Source organism: Spermophilus citellus (genome assembly GCF_964194105.1).
Source record: "Spermophilus citellus genome assembly, chromosome: 13".
NCBI classification, from domain to species: domain Eukaryota; kingdom Metazoa; phylum Chordata; class Mammalia; order Rodentia; family Sciuridae; genus Spermophilus; species Spermophilus citellus.
The window spans coordinates 77,993,188-78,014,263 of NC_138193.1; the positions used below are offsets into that span (position 1 = coordinate 77,993,188).

At 53.0% G+C, this 21,076-nt stretch overlaps 1 protein-coding gene and 1 long non-coding RNA gene across 8 annotated transcripts in view; one reads left to right on the forward strand and one right to left on the reverse strand.

Moving 5' to 3' along the window:
- The window catches only part of TTC7A (tetratricopeptide repeat domain 7A), a 112,084-nt gene that overhangs the window by 13,016 nt on the left and 77,992 nt on the right, over positions 1 to 21,076 (reverse strand). For all 7 annotated transcript variants that reach the window (XM_081264740.1, XM_081264739.1, XM_081264745.1 and 4 more), the window contains 3 exons: positions 8,640 to 8,756; positions 5,740 to 5,837; positions 3,908 to 4,042 (listed from right to left, as the gene is read on the reverse strand). In XM_081264740.1, coding sequence (XP_081120866.1) covers positions 3,908 to 4,042; positions 5,740 to 5,837; positions 8,640 to 8,756 — 350 coding nt within the window. The remainder of the gene's footprint in view (positions 1 to 3,907; positions 4,043 to 5,739; positions 5,838 to 8,639; positions 8,757 to 21,076) is intronic.
- Positions 1,588 to 8,628, forward strand: LOC308632554. The gene is made up of 4 exons (XR_014018580.1): positions 1,588 to 1,739; positions 1,868 to 2,009; positions 6,996 to 7,193; positions 8,455 to 8,628. It is a non-coding gene; the product is annotated as an uncharacterized lncRNA (long non-coding RNA).

The following is a 21,076-nucleotide window of genomic DNA, read 5'->3' on the forward strand; positions in this document are numbered from 1 at the left end:
GGCAACACAGATGGGGAGCGCGGGAGGCCAGCAGAGTCTGGCTTGTGACTCTGCCAAGAGCTTTTCCTAGCAAGGGCTGGGAGCTGAGGTTACGCAGGTTTAGAGCATGTCTAGGGTGGGGGACTCCCAGAAAGAGGTTGATAAACTGGGATCAGGCTCCCCACCTGCCTGACCCCATAAGCAGCAGGAAGGAGACCTAACTAAGGCCTTAACTGCAACACACAGCACTGGGGTCCTCAGCATGAACATTGTGTAAAGCTCATTGTGCAATCCAAGCAGCTGCACATCTGAAATGTTACAGAGGGCTCTGGAGCAAGGGGACTCTTTCTGGATTAGAGAAGAGAGAACTGGGAGAATGAGAGAAGTGAACACAAAGAAGCCAGGTTCTCATGATAGAATAAAAGGGAGAGATGCAGGCTCCTGTCCCCAGAGACGTCTGAGATTCCCAAGGCATAGCATAGGAAGGTGAGGCCGGGAGACGGGGCTTTGAGCCCAGGGCCTTGCAGAGAGGGATGCCCAGTGGTTGGGGATTTGACTCTCAGTGTCAGCTTTCCTTCTCCACTCTGCTATTGAGCCACTGCCAGGGCCTTTGAACTGGTTACCTTTATAACTGAGTTTCTAATATACAACTATTGAGCACTGACTGTATACCCAGTCCTCCCATGAGAAGGAGAAAAAGCAGGGGTGGGGTGGGGAAACTGAGCCACTTAAGAACTTGAGAGACCCAGGGCAGTGAAGTGATAAGTGCCAATTCTGGGTATCACAGACACTCAGGATGGATCAAGTCAGCACTGTGGTCAGGGAGGTCTTTCTAGAGGAAGTAATATTTGAGTTGGGGCCTGAAGCTCAGTTTAGCTGGGGGCCCAGGGGTCTGGCCTTCCATGCCCAGACTGTTCCCCAGCAGTCCCACTCCAGGTTGGGCCCACTTGGCCCCAGCATAACTCATTAAGCTGTTTACAACTTGAGGTCCTGTCTCCCAAGCCCTCAGGAGGCTGTCCCCAGTACCCACTTGGGAACTCTTCCTAGTGCGTTCACATCAACAGATTTCACTTAGAGGGAGTGCTGGGGCCCTGGGGCTTTCTAGGCCTCAGGCCTGGTTGTGGGCCACACATCAGGGAACATGCCCTGAAAATGGGTCGGGCTGCTTCACTCCGATGGGCTTCATCACCACTTAGGCAGGAAAGCAGATGACACAAAACAGGGCCAGGGAGGCGAGGTCTCCCGAGGGCTTCAGGCCACACTGCAGACAGCCTCATAGGCCGGGCCTCCAGGACAGGGCTTCTGACTGGCAGGCGGGCCCACAGGTCTGGGGGCTGCAGTGCCCCCCTCTTCCTAGCCTCAGTGTCCCTAGGCAGATGCCCATGGCTCCTGCTCACAGTTTTACCAAACATGGTGCTCCCAGCCAGCCGGCCTGCCAGCCAGCCAGCCAGAAGAGGCTGCACCAGGAGACCCATGGCACTGTGCCCACCACAGCCTGGCTCCTCCCGCTCCCAGCCTGGCTGCCAGGCCTGCGGTGCCCACACCCATCCTGGCCTCCCCTGGATGGGGCTGGATGAGCACTCACTGTTACGGCTTTTCCTTGTTGATGTGTCACCCCAGTGGCAGGGCCTTGCTGCTCTCTGAGTGCCAAAGGGCGCCCTGGACCTCCTCAACGACTTGACTTTCTTCCTTCCTGTCCCTTCCGTCTCATCATCCTCCCTGTCTACCTCTTGACCTCCTCTCCTGCCCATCTGTCTCTGGTTGGTTTTTTTCCTCTTTGCTCCCTCTCTCCCCACCCCCTCTTCTTTGCTTTCTCTCCGCAGGCTACAAATGGAAAACATCTGTTCCCTGGAGCTTTGCAAGAGTCCCTTTTATTATTTTTTTTCAGAGGCATCCTGGTCTAACCCTGCACCTAGAGCTGGCTCCCATCTTCTTGCTGAAGCCCAGGCTCTCTGCCGCAGGCCCATTTCCACACCCTCGGGTTGACGCTGTGCTGAGAAGCGGGGTGCTGAGAGCCCTCACCTGGAGAGGTGAGCTGGGCTTCCTACAGAGAATCTGCCCCAAGACCTCAGAAAAGGGAGGGAGAAAAAAGAGAAAGAAAAGGAGGACACCATGTTGGCTTGGAGGTGGGAAAGAAACAGATTAGACCCTAAAAGGAACCCACCTTGGCTAGCCTAGCCCCCCGCCATGGGGACAGTTTGGTGACCCCAAAGGAAATAAGCATCATTCCCCATGAAGCAGAGTCCCTTGCATTTGGGCTAGACAAATCATGGAGTTTAGGCTAATGGGTCATGAGGAACGTGATGTGAACCAGTTCCAGGTGTGTCCTTATGGGGACGGGATGTCTTCTTTCTCTCTTCCGCATTTATCTTATGCCTTGGAATGTCAATTGTAGCAGAGAACCATCCTGGACCACATAGTTGAGAGCCACACCCTAGGGACAGCAAAGCTGCCATCCCAGTTGAAGCTGTCATCTCCAAATTGTTACATGAGAAAGAAAAAAGAAATAAACATCTAGCTTTTGTGAGAGCGATACGGCGCTCCATGTCTCAGAATAGGACAGGAGGATCTTTGCTCAGGAGGAAGCCTGGGTATTATTCCTCTGCATTCTTGAACATTCCTCTTCCTACTTAAGACCTAACAGCTGTGGAACACACCTCCCACATCCCTAGCATCCGAAGGACCCTGAGATGCTAACTAGGGCAATATTTGCATTATTAAAATGCTCCCATCTCTTAGCCTTTCTGTGAATCCTGGTCCAATTCTTTTTTCATAGTCAGAACCTATGATAGGGAGAGCGGAGGCGTGCTGCATGCTAATGCGTCCATATGTGGAAAACACGCCACAGGAAACCCTAGATTCTCAGCTAACAAGCACGTTCTAAGGATGACTTGCCAAAGCTGCATGTCCTGGTAACTGATCATCTACTTTTGGTTGATTTCTTTTCCATGTCTCCTTGGGGGCTGCAGCCCCATCCCTGTAGTGGGTCAGAGCAGAGAGGAGGGTAGGCAGAACAAGGGTGAGGAGGCATCCTGCACCCACAGTGTCCCTCGGGCAGTTTTGGACTGAGGCCATGCTGGGCCTGGGCAGGTTCAGGATTCCACTCGTCTCTCATCTTCCTCTATTCTTCTGCGCTGCCATTGTATTCTATTCAGACACTTGTCCTCTCTGGCCTCGATTCCCTGTCTCTTCACTCTAATCCACCTCTTGCACCACAGTCAGGTCAAGTTGTCAAACACTTTCCTTGGAGTCCCTCCTCAGCATTCCCAAGCACAAGGACACTCAGTCTGTGGCACCACGTGGCTTCTGGCTCCGTCACAACTGTAACTGGCACAACAGAAGCCAAACACCATTTGCTGAGCACCTACTATGTGCTGCAGTAACTTCTTCACACATAAGCTCATTTGAGATCAGGGCTGGCTAGTTTTGTGAGCTGGCATCAGAACCCAGGTCTGTGTGACTGAAGCTGGGCCTCCCTGAAGGCTGCCTCCCCAGCACTCACTGGTCTGCAGACTCTTCAGGGGCAGTGGTGCTGCCTGGTGACCCAGAGGGACTGCCAACTGGACAGCAGTTTCCACCTTACCAGCCCTCTGGCCTATCCATTTGTGTGGCCTCTCCTGACCTCAGAACCTCTCTCATTTGGATCTGCCATAGAGAACCTCTCCCAGGTAGGGAGGCGGGCACCCTTCCTATTGGGCAAAGAGGAAACCCATAGCCAGACAGATTAAGTGACTTGCTTGAGGCAAGCGAGGAGGAAACAGCTGGAACTAGACCAGGTTCCTGAACTCTGTAGCCCATTTGAGCCTCATCAAGAGCCTCCACCTCCCCGCTCCAGGACAGGGCAGGGCTCTGAACATCTGGGTGGCTTCAGCCAGGTATGGGAGTATCCCTGAGCCCCAGTTCCCAGGCTGGGATTGGGGATACTCACCAGCCTGGAGCCAGATCTGTTCCAGTGTGGTCCACAGCCGCATGGGACCCTGCTTCAGGACCGAGGTGGACATGGTCAGCTCTGACATGGCCTCCTCAAGCCTCGAGGCTGCAATGGATGATGCCCGCCGAGAGCCTGCAGAGAAGGAGGGCACAAGGCTGAGCAGCAGAGTCAGGGTGCCCCGTGCTGCAGGTCCCCGGGGCAGTCAGAGCCCAGCTCCAACGGGCAGATAGGGCGCCTGGGTCAGGGCAGGGTGGCACAGCCTGGCAGCCAGAAATCTGACAAGCTCTCAGATCCACTAGGGAGGGCCCACCACCTACTCTCAGCCACATATGGAAAGAGGAGGTTTTTAAGGGACAATCAGGCATAAATCCCATTGGGAATCTTTCCCTGAGGAGAACAATCATAAATGTTAGCAAAGATGCGCATTCGACTCCTGCCTGTTATATGAAAACAACAGAAACTACTCAAATGTTCAATAATAGGGATAATTAAAAACAAGTGAGGGTATAATCACCAAAGCCTGCAGTCATTAAATAATAATGTATACATGTGGATACGGATGCCAAAAGAGGTTCACATTAATTACACAGGTGCAAAAAAAGCAAGGAACAGAAGAAAATAATCATATTTTTTGAAAAATAAATATGGACATGCATGGAGAAAACTCTGAAGGGCCATTTACTTATTGAGGTCTGGGTGGTGAAATGAGAAATGACTTTTCTCTTTCTCCTTTGGCTATTTTTACAAGTGCACATTATCATTTCATATGTGTAAAGGTCCCATTCATGGCTGAGACCTGAGGGATAATTGGGGAGCAGCTTGAGTCAGACCTGTGCCCTCGGAGAACCTCTCCCGTGTCAGTTCTGGGTGGTGCGGGCCCTGCTCAGGATATATAAGCTGTTGACATTTATAATTCCCATGCAGGTGAAATGCGAGCACTTTCTCCCTCTCGGAGAGGCAATAAAGGCTCCAATAAACTCAGGAGACCTCAGGCACACCACAGATGATGTCAGTTTATGGGACAAGTGTACACGGAGTCCTAATAACTCTGAGCATGGTTCTTACCTCTTTAATTGCATGGGAGTTGCCCCACCCCCTTAACCAGTCCCTCCACAAGCAGCCAAGCACCCCTGGGATGGGCCCTAAATTCGGGTGCAACGTTAGGCTGCCGAAATCAACCCCCATCACTTGCACCTTGGCTCCAGTTCGCAGAAGTGAAAAAAAATGAGCAGTTCCACTAAATACAATTCCACTCACACTTTCATTCCCATGACTAACTCTTCTTGTGTTTTTGAGGAAGGTGTTTTGCTTTAATCAGGTCCTCAGCTTAAACATGGTAGGTTTGTAGTTCCCAATTCATTTGAATATCACAAGCCCTGGGTTTCAGGATGAGTTTTTCCAGGAAAAGAGTCAGCTTTGAGCGTAGAATTGAAGAGCTCTGCTCATTCCTTTCTATTTGACTCATCTACTGGGGCATGAGGCAGCCGCTGGCGGCTGGCATTGGCCTTAGGGGAAGTCGTCTCTGCTCCGGGCTGTCTTTCCAATCGAGTCTTCTCTCTCTTTAACTACCCCAGAGGTAGGGCCTGACCCCTGCCCACTCAGCTGCCCACCACCCACCCAGGGCCAGCAGTCAGTCCTACCCCAAGTCAAGATCAGCCTGAAAGGTGTCTGGGGGCCACCCCTGAGCATCCAGACCATTGGGAAGCAGCAGCAAGGAGCAGCGATGGGTTTGGCCAGGCTGCGCAGATGCCCCCCTCCCTTGGTCCTCTCAGGCTGGGACAGTGAGCTTTGGTTCCACGTGAAGAGCTGCCCAGAGGGCACATTCTTACCAGAATCTGCATCGTGGGCATCGGGCAGGGTCAGGTGCATGCCACTCTGCTTCTTTATCGTGTGGCCCTCACCTAAGCTGCCATCCTTTTCCAGGCCTCTGGAAAGCAAGGGAGGGCAGGACCTGGTGAGGCAGAGGCTGGTGTACCCCAGGGATAGCTGGGAGCACAGGGAGGGGGAGGGGCCTCACTTCAGACAGACTCTGGGACTGAGAACTCATGTCCCAGAAACAGAGCCCAAGTCCCTGAAAAGACAAGGAAGGACCAAGACAACCGGAGACGTAGCGGGTCAGGCATGGGTCCCACATCACACAGGCCGAGGACTGGAAACCTCCCACACTGCCTACGCCCTCCTCTGAGGCAGGGGGGCTAGAAGTCCCCTAGGTCACTTGAGGCCTTTTCTACCCTTCCTCTTTCAGTGCAGGGAACCCGGACTGGCTTCTTAGGAAAGCCTGCATGGTCTTCACAGGCACCAGAAGTGCCCTGGCCTGCCCTGGGGAAGGAGGGCCCAGTTGATCCTGTGAATCCTGCCATAGGATCCCTACCTCCAGCTGCCAGGGTGGTCCCAGGGGAGCCATGGGGGCCCCTGGGGGGGATATAAAGAAGCATGGTGACCCTTTCTTGCCCCCCACTCAATTCCCCAGGTCCCTACAGCTCCTGTACAGTTTTCTCAGTTGGGGAAGCCAGGAAGGAGCCGCCAGCTCAGAAAGGCATATGAGCCTGGTGGGCCCTTCCCACTGCTGAGGAAGCCCATGACCCTGGAACCTGTGGGCTGGGGAGACTTAGAGGAGGGCTGCATCAGAAAGGGTCGGAGAGAAGCAGCCCAGCCTGGGCCAGAAGGTATTTTCCCCTCTAAGGGATGCATAGACGATGGTCCTGCAAAATGCCAGGATCCAAGGCGTCTCTGCCATCCAAACTCAGGCTCATGCTGGCCCCAACCTGGGCCTGTGGATGCAATCATCTTATTGGGTATTAGAGGACCCCACCCCTCACAGCACAGTGAGCGGTTCAGGTCTGGTGGTCTTCTCCCACCCTCTTCCCGTTCCCTGGGGGCATCCAAGTGCACGCCAGAAACACTAGGTTAAAACCATTGGGGCCACCCCTTCTTGGCTGTGTGACCCTCATCGAAGTTACTTGACCTTTCTCATGAAATTTCTCTCTTGGAACCGAGCATAACGACATCCACTTCACGGGGCTTTTGTGAGGGGAAGTCAGACAGTCCCGGCAGGCGCCTTGCATATTTCTGGCTTCCTGTCCAGGTACCTGATCTGCAGGAACAGTTTCCTGTCTCCTGTTTCTTCCATCCCAAGGGGCCTCTCCTAGGGCTGCAGATCACTCCATATTTGGGAACTACTTGCCGTGTGTATCATGCTCCCTAACTTGAAGAACTCCACACCCAGATTGGGAGAGCCAAGCAGGTACTGGATTCAAGCCCCTGGTCCAGGCAAATGGCCTAGGTAAGCCATGCCCTATCCTTGGTGGGGGTCTGGGGGAGGTTCCCTAGGGGTTTCCTGTTGTGACAAGTTCCACTGTGGGTGGAAACTTGAAGTGACCTCAGGCAAACCCTACTACCCCTGGCCCCTGTGAGAGCACTTAGCAATCCTGTATGCCTTTAAGGAAGTACAGGCCTTAAATTCAAGGTTGAGCCTTAAATAAGACAAGGCTGCCAACCAGAAGTGCCCCAAGGAGACTGGCCACCTGAATGAGCAGGGAAGCAGTCATCTAGATAAGGACTCAGATAAGGCAAAGGAGCTCCTCTGCAGAAAAGGAGCCATGCTGTGCACCCGCCCCAGCTGCCACAGCGCCCAAGGGAGGAAGCCCTGAATGCCAGGTCCCCGGCACAGGAGACTGGCCCTTGTCCTTACATCACCCAGCTTCCAGGTGGCTTCCCAACCCTTTCCTTAAGTCCCTCACTCCACAGTCTCCTTCTGGCAGCTTCTATGCATTGGTCTTGCTCTGCTCTGGCATCTCCTAGGCTACAAGGCCTGTGGAGGGAAGACTGGCCCTGCCCGAGGTTTTACACTCCACCTGGTCACCTCCGTAAATGTCACCTGGGGAGTTTGGAGGCCTTGTGGGGCCCAGAATTCCTGTGAAAATGCAAATACCCTCCAGAGTAGGGTCCCTTGAGTCCTTAGGGGAATGACACAGGGAACCATTCCAGAGAAGGGGAAGGATGGGGTCCAGTGGAACAGGAAGAGGCAGTGCACCTGCCCTACAGGAAGTCCTTTGGGCTGCACAGGCTGGACAGAGGATTTGAGCAGACTTTCACAGATTCAACCAGGTCAAGAGAGCCTTATGTGGCCCTGGAAAACCTCAGAGCCTAGGCTGGGGCCTACTGCAGGAGACAGGGTACATGGAGACTGTTGGTGACTGGGGAGGTGTGAGTGGCTCTCCGGCCTTAGCTTCCTCCTCCTCCTCTTCTTCCAACTACCAAAAAGACCCAGGAAAGAAGTGACAGACTCCATGGGCTGGGACTCAGGAGGCTCAGGTTCAAGTTCCATCCCTACCACTAGCCAGGTGAGTGGCCCTTATTACACAGGGTCTCTGAGTCAGTTTCCTTGCTGGGCTGAAGATAAAATCAAATAATGTGGTAGGATAGAAGCAGCTGAGGTGTCAGATGAAGTGGCAAGCCCAGCACCTGGCTCAGGTGTTCAATACTCGTTTCTCTATTTTCTTACCACTCTCAGCTTTGATTTCAAAATCTGGGTCTTTATGCAGGTCACCGAGGACTACCAGGAGGTTGAAGCTGGACCATAGATGTACAAAGTCCCGTGAGTACTAAGTTCCATACTTTCATCCAGGCACTGCAGACACTCAGCTGAGGACCATTGTCCTGGCAACCACTGCCTGTCAACTGGGCCCTCCACCTTCTGACAACCCAAGGGATGACGACAGCCACTCACCCCAGCTGGGAGAAGCTGTATAGTGTCTGCCATAGCTGCAGCATTTGTCTGCAGGTCACGAGGGCTTCCTCTGGGCCTTTTAGTACCTGCTCCAGCTTCACCTTGGTGAACATCAGGCTGCAGGGAGAGAAAGAGCGGCAGTCAGAGGGCCCCCCCCGCAAGGCTTTCCCACAAGAGTGGGACCCCATGGGTTTCTGCCCCACCAGGGCAGCCCCCGTCTGCCCACCTCCCAGCCACAAGAGGCAGAGTGCCTGTGAGAGTGGCAGCCTCTACTGTACCCCTGGGCCTCTTTCTTTCTGTGACTGTTTCTTCCCATGTGTGTGGTCAAAGCATGAGACTCTTCTGCATCTGTCAGTGCCCATTGTGCTCTTTCTGCCTGTCCCCTGATCACAAGCCATCTTGCCCACGCTCTAAAGTGCTGTTAGGTATGAGTCCCAGCCTGGCAGTCTGCTCTGCCTCCCCAGATCCTCAGCTGAGCGGTTCCCAGCATGCCACTGACACATGTTTTAGACTTTTGTGCCCTACGGGGCCCCGGATAGGGCCTTAGATAAGGGAAAGCAGCTATGACTCAGTGAGGCTAAGCAAGAAACTAGTGGAACAAAGGTCACCTTAGGGCACAGTTCTGCCTTCTACCTTGCCAGCACACAATAGCTGCCCAATTAACATCTTCTAAGTGGAACTGGGAACTGATTCCCGATCCTGGATATGCTGGGAAGGTCCTGGGACTCTGCATCACAAAATTCTTCCTTGGATTTCCTAAGATAGCTAGACCCTCTTACATATTTAGGGACAGTTGCTGCATCATGGAAGCAGCTTTCAGACTTTCTCCCTGAAAAGCTGAAGTCCTCTGAGGCAAGATGAGCGAAGGATATACCCCTTAGAATGGCGAGAGGGCAGGAGGGGTGGACAGCTTCCCCTCTGCCCTGGGCACAGCAGGGAAAGCAAGAACACTGAACCCAAATTGGTCAGACTCCTTCCTCACCAAGAGCTGGAAGGAGCCCTGGAGGCCCTGCCTTGGCAGGTGTCGGCCTTTCCGTTGTTGAGGAGTCTGAGGGTGCTGGAGGAGGTACCCAGACAGGAAGTCCAGCAATACTTCTACCACCGGCAGAGCCAGCAGTACTGATGCATTCCCACTGTCTGGGCAGCCTGCGGAGAGTCTGGCTAAGCCACTGAGGCCCAGACAAGGCTGTCACTCCTGGTTCTCAGAGGTCAGCAGGGAGGCCCCGTTATGCACAGCATGGTCGCTGAGTGAAGCACATGACTGAGACCTGGAATCTGATCACACCCATGCAGAAGCACAGCCCAACTCCGGCAGTGCATGGAGGGCCCGCGCCCCAGAGCTCCCAGGCTGCAAAAGGGGCAGCCCTACCAGGGAAGGCTGGCCTCCGTCTGGGTGCTGGCCCTCCCACCTACCCCCTCAATTGGGGTCTTGGCCTCCTCTTCCTCTGCAATGAGGCCAGGGCTCCATGGCTCATTCTGAGCCTTTCTTCTCACCCCATCTTAGACTGTGAGTTGTTGATAGAGAAGGAGGGGGGTGAAAATTTTCCCCATTGTCCTTTTGGAAGAAGAGTTTGGGGTTCTGGCATGTATTATTTTTTTCCTCACTTTTCCTCAAAGATGCTTTTCCTGTCCCTGGACACAGGTCCCCGACATGGCCTCTCCTCTCCATTTTCATCCACCTCCCAAGCCTGACTTTGAAACTTTTCCCAATCTTTGGTACCCTTTTTGAACATTAACTCATGACCAGCCACTGGCCTCTGGGGTCCTGAGGGCAGAACCTGGGGTTTTCATGTTGTAGCCTCCCTATGGGCACATCCCCAAAGAACAGCTCTTGGCATCCTGTGGGCAGCTGTTGGGGAGAACTGACCCTGCTGCCCCATTCTTCTTTCCCAGACTTTCAAGGGGCCCAGCTCTAGGTGCCTTTGTTTTGGGAAATATGAAGTAGAAGACACAAATTCTGTCTTCAAGGTAATAATTACAGTGCTAAAAATGTCAAACTGTCCAGAGAACCAGATGCTGTATTTTTGGCTCAGACTCAGCACAGAAAAAAAAAAAAAAAAGAGAGAGAAGGGGTCTTGCTGGAGCTGGTGTTGGATGAAAAGGAGGGTGGGGTGGGATGTGGCTGGAGTCGGGGAGAGAGGTTTGGAGTGAGGAGGAAGAAGGGGAAGGTTGGAGCAGACTTCCGTGCCCTACAGGCTGAGGAGGGAAAGCCCCTCCCTGGCTCAGGCCCAGGCCCAGACCACACCTCCCCTTGGGCAGCCACAGCAACTTCCCTGGGCAGGTGACTTCAACAGGACCTGGGCTAGGCTGGGACAGTTCCTGAGCAGACAGGCCATGCAGCATTCCCGCACTCTCCGCCACCCACAAATCTCCCTAGAAGCTTCTTTTTTCCAGAGCCCTCTTCCCACGCCTGCTCCTGCAACCGAGGGAAAGATGGGTCCCTGGCAGACCTGTCTGCACCACGTGCCTGGCACAGAAGGGGTGGAAAGCTGAGCTGTCAGCGCGGCAGCTTCTATCAACACAGGCTGCACCCCCAATCGCCGCTGACATTCCATTAGCATGAGTGACCCCGAGTGGAATTTCTCAACCCAACCACATCCTCTCCAGGCCAGGCACGGGCTCCAACAGCCACCCTCTCGTCTGGTTTTCACTCCCGCATACTGAGGCTCCAGATTAGCTCCAAGGAGACTTCCTTGGTCTGGTAGCTGAGATGCCAAAGGGACCTATTTCACCAAGCCCTGCCACTGTCTGTGCCACCAGCCTAAGCTTCTCTGAGGGTACATCGAGGCCTTCCAGCTTGGCTCCACCTTCCATTCCCTTTGGCTCCTCCCCCCACAATGACCTTGGACTCCTCACATGGGAGTCAGCAGCTCCCTGAGCCTCAGCACAGGCTCTGGGACTTGTGTGTGCTATGCTCCACGTTGTGGCCTCTGCTGGGAGTCACCCTTCCCCCTCAGACATCCAGCCAGCTCCTATCCAGATGGTACCCTCTGACTTTCTTTGTGTATCCCCTTGGGGGCTGTAGACCCCGCCTCCAGGACAGCCTTCACTATGGGCGTGGCTTGGATGTGTGCACACCTGCTGGCTTGCTTCCAATTCACTGCTGAGCTCTTGTCCCGTAGGGGACAGGGACCAGCAATCCATTCCACTCTGGCTCTAAGACAACCAAACCCAGCCTTGGGACACAAGTTCCCTTCCCCTCCCGTCCACTGGGATGGGTGGCTGCCATCCACGTACATATTCTGGGCCCAGTTTTCCAGAGAGGACCCTGGAGTGCCATGATGTTTGGTAGGTGACACTTTTGGGTGTCACCCAATAAACAGTCATCCACCAGGCAGTTAGAGCCATGGCCAGGAGATAGGGGCAGAGTGGGCAAGTCAGGCTCTCTACCCTCTTCAAGCAGCAGCTCCTGCTTATCTGTCTTAATACAGAAGGAGCCTAAGACAACCCTGAACAAGGGACTCTGAGATTTAAAAACCAAAACCAAAACACTATTTTAATCCTAAGTCCTCTTAGAAGGCCTCAAATGACCATCTTCCCTTTCTCTAAGTGTCTGGGACTGCATTCAGTTAGCATTTAATTTTTCTCTCTCATTGTCTTCCAGGCATGCCCACCTGGAGGGTGCGTACCTGTGGGACAGGGATCTGTGGTGCTCTGCAGTGCCCAGCCCCTGTGCTGAGCTCCCAGTGTCTGCCTAGAGCTGGAGTCTGGTCACTTGACTCCTCACATTTTAGTGTGGGCTGGACTCACACAGCTGACGCAGAGCACCACCAATTTCAATCCAAACAGTCCACAAGCCAAGTTTCACTACATACAAGACAGGGCCTATGATGAATAGCACGCTCCCGAGATGGTGTGCAGGGGTCTGTCTCCTCCTACTTGGAAGAAAGATCTTTATCCCAAGAGACAGTCATAGAGTGAGGCTAAAAGTATAACTAAGGAGGGTCTCTAAGATAGGAATTCTGTAATCTAGCGACCTTCCAATATTCGGGCACTCAGACAAGAGTCATTCTGGGAGAAATTTTAGAAGCAAAGTCTACAACAGAGAAGTAAAAAGCCTCCAAGCAGCCCACAGTAATAGATCCAAAGTTACATTATTGTCCTCAAACCCTGCACTGCAATGTCACTCAGAGTGAAGAGACACCGACTGAGGAGTCAGAAACCCATGCCAAAGTCCTGGCTCTGAGGCCACCCAGATGGGCAGGTCACACGTTCCACATCTGTAAAACAGGAGTGAAGGCAGCTGACTACAGGCTCCCATGAGGCTGAACCTTGGTCACCTATGAGCAGCAGTGGAGAAACCCCACAGCAGCCCTCAACTCTCCAACATGGGCCTGCCCGATGCTTGGGAAGGGATGCCGCTTTGAACTGCAGGCCTCCCACATTGGCAGACCAGGGTTCCAGGCCGGGTGCCTCGGAAAGCTTAAGAAAGCCCTTGAGGACTGGGGTTATGGCTCAGCGGTAGAGCGCTGGCCTAGCACATGTGAGGCCCTGGGTTCAATCCTCAGCACCACATAAAAATAAATAAAATAAAGATATTGTGTCCAACTACAACTAAAAAAATGAATATTAAAAAAAAATCTTAAAAAAAAAAAGAAAAAAGAAAGCCCCCGAGCTTCCCACCTGGTCAGTAGGGCAGGAGGTCCTCCCCATGGCTCCAGGACCAAGTCCTGGGCAAAGTGCTCTCGGCTGTGATGCTCTCTTGCAAGCACTTTCCTGTTTATGAAAGTGGAGAAGACCATGTGGAAGGGACACTGAGGTCTTTTAAGGCTCAGGCCCTTGCCACGCCCTCGGCCTCTGAAGGCTGATGTGAAAGTGAGTGTTCTCTCTGGGGAGGGAAGGAGCAGGGGCCAGTGTAAACACACTGTCCCGCTGCTGGGTCCTGAGTCTCCTCATTCCCGCCACTCCACTCTGTGGCCCTGTCCAAATCTTGTGGCAAGTGCGCCCTGATCTCACCAGGGAGGCTGAGTGCAGAGGGAAGCCTGCTCACTGTCAAGGAGCTCTGTTCTCCTGAGTGCCTGCCAGAGCCCTCAGCGGTCCACTCCAGATCTCCCAAGTGGGGGGCTCAGACTCCCTCTGACACTAGCTGAACTGCCACCCTCAGCTACCACTGTGATTTGCTTGAGGACAGGGACCTGCCACATCACCCACACTCTTCAGCTCCTGGGTGGGGGTCACAGACAGGTGCTCAGCTGACCTGAGCAGAGCCAGCCCCTGCTGAACTGTGAAACGGCTCCGCCCCACAGGCGACTCAGTCTCCGCAGTCTTCCTCCAGGGGAGAAGTCAGTGTCTCTGCTCCCTGGTATAAACTGGCTATTATCACCGCTCACCAGCTTTGCCCATCTTTCCAACTGCTCTGGCCAGGGGCTGAGGATGTTGGCATTCGCCTCCTATCCTCCTCTCTCCCTGGCCCTCCCTGGCCTGCACTCCTGGGGCAGGATCAAGCTGCTAATTATTTGTCAAAAGGATTAAGGCTTGGAGCTCTTCCCATTTGAGGCAAAGGCAAACAATTTCCTTCACTGCCATAAAGAGAAAAGAGTTTTGGATGAGCATGGTTAGTCCAAAAGCTTTAAAAAGTTCTTTTACAAAGAGGGGATATCTTTGTGACATTTCTGGTTTAGCAAGCACTGTCTTAGGGTCAGAGGTCAATCTCTCCATCTCCTGACCTGGGGTTCCAATCCTCTGACCCTCCCTGTGTCCCCTTTCCAGCTGCTCATCTTGGCTGTCCACTCTTGTGGGTGGGGGATCCTGAAAGCAGCTCCCTAGGATTACTCAGCACCTGCAATAAACTCTGGAACTTGGTAACTGTGGCAGACACCAAGGGTCCCTAGCTCACGCCCTGCTAAACAGGAGGGCGTATGTTGAGATCCTGTATATTTCCAGGCTCTGCCACTTGCTAAAAGTGCCTCAATCTCTCTGAACATAATTTTCATGTGCAAAGCAGGGAGGGCAACGAAATAGCCCAGGAGAATGGGAGGAAGGAGAGCCCATGAGGCCATTGTCCGGGATATAGTTACCCCTTGAGAAAAAGTAGCTGTCATTCTCAGACCTGTCTTCCTAGCAGGTCCTGTGTTTGTCTGGGCAGGGACCAAGTCATTCTTATCTTTATATCCCCACTGCCTTTCCTTCACACCACTCCACCAGTGCTGAAGCACGGAAGCAGGAAGCTGAGTCACGAGGACTTCTGCAGGCCTGGAAAGCTGTGGGTGTTCCCAGGTCCAGAGCAACTATGAGCAAGTGTGCTTCGGAGCAGCCTGGGGGATGCTCCCTTCTCCCCAGCCCCACCGGCCCCAGCTGTGCTCTCAGGGACCTGGGTGCCTCTTCCTGCTGCCCCTGGCTCCTGGCCATCTTGGGAGCCCTCTGAGATGAGGCCAAGGGTGGTGGCAGGTGTGGTGAATGCACAAAAGGGGGTATTATCTCTTTAAAGGACAGTAATTAGTAATTCCAACTGATGGCTTAGCCGGGCTGTTTTAATGAAGAGTTCTATTTTTATAGAAAACACATAATTGAGTGAAAAAGCAGGCTATTCTCTGAGTCAGGTGGCCACGCCTCTGCAAATAACTCTTTGGCCAGGAGGCCAGAATCTGTGCACAGCAAGGGGCCCCCATCTGGTGATGCACGTGTCCCTTCTTCTAACCATGTTACCTGGGACAAGTCACTTGAACTTTTTTTTTCCCCTTTTTGTTACAGGGGCTTGAACCCAGGGGTGCTTCACCACTGAGCCACATCCCCAGTCCTTTTTTGTATTTTATTTAGAGACAGGGTCTCACTGAGTTGCTCAGGGCCTCGCTAAATTGATGTGATCCTCCTGCCTCAGTCTCCTAAACTGCTGGGATTATAGGCATACGCCATCACGCCTGGCTCACTTAACTACTTCTTTTTTTGGGGGAGGTGGTGGGGGTGGTGTAGGGCACCAGGGATTGAATTCAGGGACACTGAACCACTGAACCACATCCCTAGCCCTATTTTGTATATTATTTAGAGACAGAGTCTCACTGAGTGGCTTAGCACCTCGCTCACTTAAACTTATTAAAGTCTGTTTCTTGTTTGTAAAACGGGAAGGACAGATTCTATTTGCCTGAAGGTCGCTGTGTGAAAATAACAAACATAAAAGGCCCAGCCAAGAGGCTGGCACTTCATGAAGGGTCCGACTCCTGTCTGTCCTGTCACTCTCATTTACTCAGCTCCTATTACACACAGTTGCTAACTTAGCCCTTCTGCACCTGTTTCCTCATCTGTAAAATGGGAATAACAATAGCTCCTACCCCTCCAAGGGTTGCTGAGAGGATCATGTGAATCCATATGGGAACTCACATGAACTCACAGTGAGTTTTTGTTTAGCAAGCATGGGGTGTCCTGCTGTAGTCGGGTGCTCAGGGTTCACGATGGTGGCTGTCCAGCCATCAGCTCCTTGGGTTCTAGTCTCTACTCTGCCACTCACCAGCCATTTGATTTTGAGATATCACCCAGCTCTTCCATTAGCTTCTCACCTTTATAACAGGAGTATTGTACAGACCAACCAACAGACATCAAACCAAACCACAACAAACAGGGGGAGGCCTTCGAGATGCCAAAATCCTCATTTGTTCTCCTCTTTCCTTCCAAAAAAAACCCAACACAACTCTCCTAGTCTACCAGTCTGAGGGCCTCCAGAGGTGTGCAGGGTGCCCATCCCTGGGTTCCCAGTGGTGGGGGTAGTCGACAGAGGAGAGGTCACAGTCCCTGCCTAAAAGGGGCTTTCAAACTCATCAGAAGCAATTAGGAAACAACAACAAAAAACCAAAACACATCGGTCACTCCATTGAGTGGCTCAGCTTTGGAGCACGCAGGTTCCGAGAACAAAGTGGGGCCTGGGAGAGTCCCTGACAACCATCGAGATCTGGATGCAGGGGGGTGACGAGGGCACCTGGGCAGGATCAGGGGGACTGGGAGGGCAAGGATAAAGGCATGGAGTGGGGACATGCTGTCTCCTGGCCAGGCACAGTGGCCCCACCCATGTGACAGGATGGTGGGAGGAGGAGAGGAGCAAGTCCTCCCCAGCCTGCCCCTGGCCCCCTTCAGCTTCTGATCACCTGGATCTCAGGGGGTGGGTTGAGCCACACAGGTCTCCCAGATTCCTCCAAATTCCCTGGCTCTGGGAAAAACTCCACCAGGGTGGGAGCCTAATTTAACTCACACAGCTCTTTCAAGGGTGTGGTTTTTACAGGGACTCTCAACAGGACCCGGGGCCTCCCTGAAAGGAGGAAGGTCATTCCAGCTAAATTACCTTCCCGAGACTGATTCCCAACACCAGAGGGACCCCTTTTAGCAGCTCTGAACCCTAAAGCAGAGATTTTTTTCCCTTGGGAATTGGAGGATTCCACAGATCCATGTCTCCTAATTTTTTTTTGGGGGGGGGGTACTGGGGAGTGAACCAATAGCTCTCTACCACTGAGTTACATCCCAGATCTTTTTATTTTTTAGTTTGAGGCAGGGTCTTATCAAGTTGCCTCGGCTGGCCTTGAACTTGTGATCCTTCTACTTCAGCTTCTCATATAGATGGGATGACAGACGTGGCACTGGGCCCCGCTGACTCATGTCCCTCAGTCTTTGAAGGCTCCTGATGATTCTTCACTTCTTAGTTGATTCATTTAACATGATCTGACTGAGACACTTTAAAAAGCAAGGGTCTGAAAAAACATCTACTTTCTGAAGTAGCTCTTCCTTCCTTCAAAGGCCTCCTCTACCTGGTGAGCAAGCAGGTTGCCCTGAGGGTGGCCCCCAGCCCAGGCTCACCATTCTCAGCTGTGTTCTGTGCTGACTGATGGCTGATCCCATTGGCCTCTGGGCTCAGCTTCCTTCTGCTGTGGACCACCTCCAGTTACTTCCAGATGCTCCCTAGACATAAATTCACGACCTTTGGCAGGACTGAATGTAAACCACACCGAGCCTTTTCATAACCATGCTGGGCAGAAGACCTTCCAGAAAGGCCCTCATGTAGAACAAAGGTAGGTTCCCAGCAGGTATGGCCTTGCTCTCCGTCTGTCACTTCTACTCAGTGAGACCTTCAGGTACTTGAAGACCTCCCCCTGCTGAGGGAGATCAGCCCTGCTTTGTGGGCAGGGCCCTCTTCCAGGGGCAGACAGGCTTTGTCTCTGCTATAGAGAACCATGTGTCCTAGGCCCAGGCTATAACAGGGAGATCAACGAGCATCAGAAGCCACGGGCTAGAACCCCCTTTGAAGACAAATGTAGAATTCCTTTGAGAAAAACCTGCAAATATCTGTCTTCCTTCCTCTCTTCCTGAGACAAACAAAACAACCCGTGTCATCTATCTTCTAAGGTCAAATGTAAGCTGCCCACTACCTGGAGACCGAGGGCTGTACCTTACAATTCATAGGCGGGACACAAAGTGAGATCAGAGGTGCTCAGGGGACAACCGATGAGGGGAAATGCTGAATGTCAACCTAGCTTAGCTGAGGAGGAACTGACCTTTGGGAAGGATCCCATGCTGCCAGTGATTACGCCTGGTTTAACACTTCCCTCGGCCCCCCGGCCGGCTGGCAAGTTCATCCCGTGGCTGGTGTCCTCCTCAGGCGCTGGGGCAGCCAAACAGGTTTCATGAACCCAGCAAAAGTGATAAACTGTTTGTACTAATACCTTTGATTTCAACCCTCTCGCTGAAGTGTTGGTATTTTAAGCATCCTTTTGATGTACTACAAGTCCTTAATAAGGACAATCAAACACACTGGGTTTAAAGGCAGAAAACAGAAGCCCCAGGACTCTGATCCCTTCTGCTCCGTGGAATGCGCCACGAGAAATTTGTCACCGGCAATCTGAGAAAATAGGTGAGGCAGGTCAGGTGGATGAGAGAAGTGCCCTAGAGGCTCAGCTCAGCTTCAGCCTGAACTGGATCCAGGCGAGGTCCGCCTTGGCTCATGCCTAGTTATCAGCTCAAACATTTTCCAAAACAATCTAGGTTTCCTGGGGCAGATGGCTTGGGCGGTTCATTTGTTTACCCCAGGCGAGCTCAGGCTTGTGGAGAGGGCCATATTGTTCCCCTGATGGGAAGGGCCTTCTGGGGCTATGACATACCTTCCCCCAGGATTTTCCAACTCCCTTAGGGACCGGGTCTGGGCCAGCAGGAACTCCTCGGAGGACCTACTCTGACCAATTGAGGTTTGGAGGGTGGGAGGATGCGGTCTTACCCCTTGTGGAGCGGGAAGAAAAACCATTTGCTCCACTGCTGATCTAGGTATGGCTTGGGCCTTCGTAGCCGGCCTGGCAGGCTTCCAGGGCTGGGTGGGAACAGTGACTGACAGGCTGGTTATTGGAAAGCTCCCATCATTAGTCCGGGAACTTTGTTTGGTTGCTATGGTGACCTTCACTACAAGGGTCTGACTAAAGCGCAAAGAATCTGTTACCTAAAACCATTGCCTGACAGTGCCATGGCTTTAGGAAGGACGCTTATCAGTGACCTGTTCCCCTTGACCCCATATCCGTGCCCCTCCCTGGTCAGGCGCCCAGCTGCCTCCCCCACCCCAAATTAGAAGAAAGGCATCTCCAGGGATGGCAGGAGCTTCTCACATACCAAACAGGGACACTGCTGCCCCCTGAAGGCCTGGGCCTCCTGGCTGGTGGTCAGGGACAGCCTGGCCAGCACATGTGTCCAGGGCTTAGTCGGAAGCCCACAGGATTTCAGGAAGCCACCCCGGGTGTCTGGTTCCCATCGTGCCAGGTTCACACTGTCCCTGAGGGGCCATCAGTCTCTGCCTCGTCACGTTCCTGCCTTTTTAAACCTGAGCTCTACTAACTAAAGGTCATCCCGCAGCATGGAAATAAAGATCCTCTCTGCTTCGCTTTCTAATCCCTGAATTCTGAAGGATTTTCTAAAGTTCGACTCTACGAAAGCTAGGTGTTGCTCTGGGAGCTTGACACTGGCTACATGGGGGTGGTGACATTATAACACTCTTCCCAGAGCTGGCCTCCTGGGAAGGACCCACAGGGCACCACCTCCTTACTCCAACTCCTGGTCCCTGCATCCACAGCTGCCTTCAGGTCCCAGACACCAGTGTGACTCTGTGGGCAGCCCCTCAATCCTCCACACTGCCACCTCAGACATGGCTGTCCATCAGCTACGTGACCTCCTTTAGTCTGAGTCTCAAAGCAGACCCCAGGAAGCCAGGACTGATGTTGACTGACTTTTCAAAAAGCAAGTTGCTGCAGGTGGCATGGGCAAGTGTCAGAGCTAACAACTCAAGGGCAGGGACCTCACTCGAGTGGACTGGGGGTCCATCTACCCACTGGCTTCCTCCCCTGCACCAGGCTTCTCTCAAACAATGACAGGCAAAGCGCCCATGCCAACACTGGCCTGCCACTTCTCCCCTCCCTGGGACAGGCTCTGGCACCCGCTGCTCTGATGGTTGCTGCAGGAAAGACAAGTTCCAGGAGGCATCAACCCCCAGACAGCTGTGCCTGTGTTTGGTAGAAGAGAGACCACCATAGGCCTGTGGCTGTCCCCTGAAAACAGAGTTTGTTGGCGACAGTGAGGTTAGGGCTGAGGAGGTTTGGTTCATGTTGTTTTGCCGAGTGATATTTTACTGGACCAGTTGTTTAATTAACTATCTTGGCAACAGCTGGAGCCACTGTGCTTGTTCCCAGTGCAGGGAGCAGCTGGAGGAGCAGGACGCGGTGTCAATCCAGGAGCAATGACATTTTGCAGAGATCCCTGACCCGTAATGGACTCAATGACATTTCCTGCTAATCCCTGGGTTTCTGTACTCTGGGGTTTCTGCTGTGAGGAACAGAATGACTTATTTGCAAAATGACTTGGTCATTACTTTATGGTCACTCAACAGAGGTGGAAGGAAGGCAGCTTCTCCAGCCACATATATATGCACGTGTACATATATTTAAAAAAAAAATATATATATATATATATTTTTTTTAAATAGAAGAAGTTTATTCTCTCACAGTTCTGGAGGCCAGAAAGCCCTATTTTTTTTTTTCAGTTAGAGTTTTTTTCTCCAGTGCTGGGGATGGAACCCAGGGCCTCACACATGACAAAGCAAGTGCTTACTCTACCACTGAGCTACACCCAGCCAATTTATTTTGTACCCTTTAAGGACTGGCTCACATGAAAACAGAGCTCCTCCAGGTCTGGCAGGGGAGGGGCTCAGAGTGGCTCAAGATAAAAACTGCTTCTCCTCTCCTGCTGACCCCTGAGCAGATGGGCAGAGGCCGGGTGCTACTCAGGGCGGCCCTGCAGCACGCTGCTCTGCACACTACAGGGAACGAAAGGGGATGCAGGGTCTGGGCCCCCTGAGTTCCTGATGCCCGAGTCAGTCACTGTGTGTCCTCTGTATGGGTGAGTTGTTCCCACGGCAGAGGCTGCCCCCTGAAGGCTCCCGCCTGCACAAGCGGGGACACTGCTGGGGGTGCGGGGAAGCCCAGGACTTA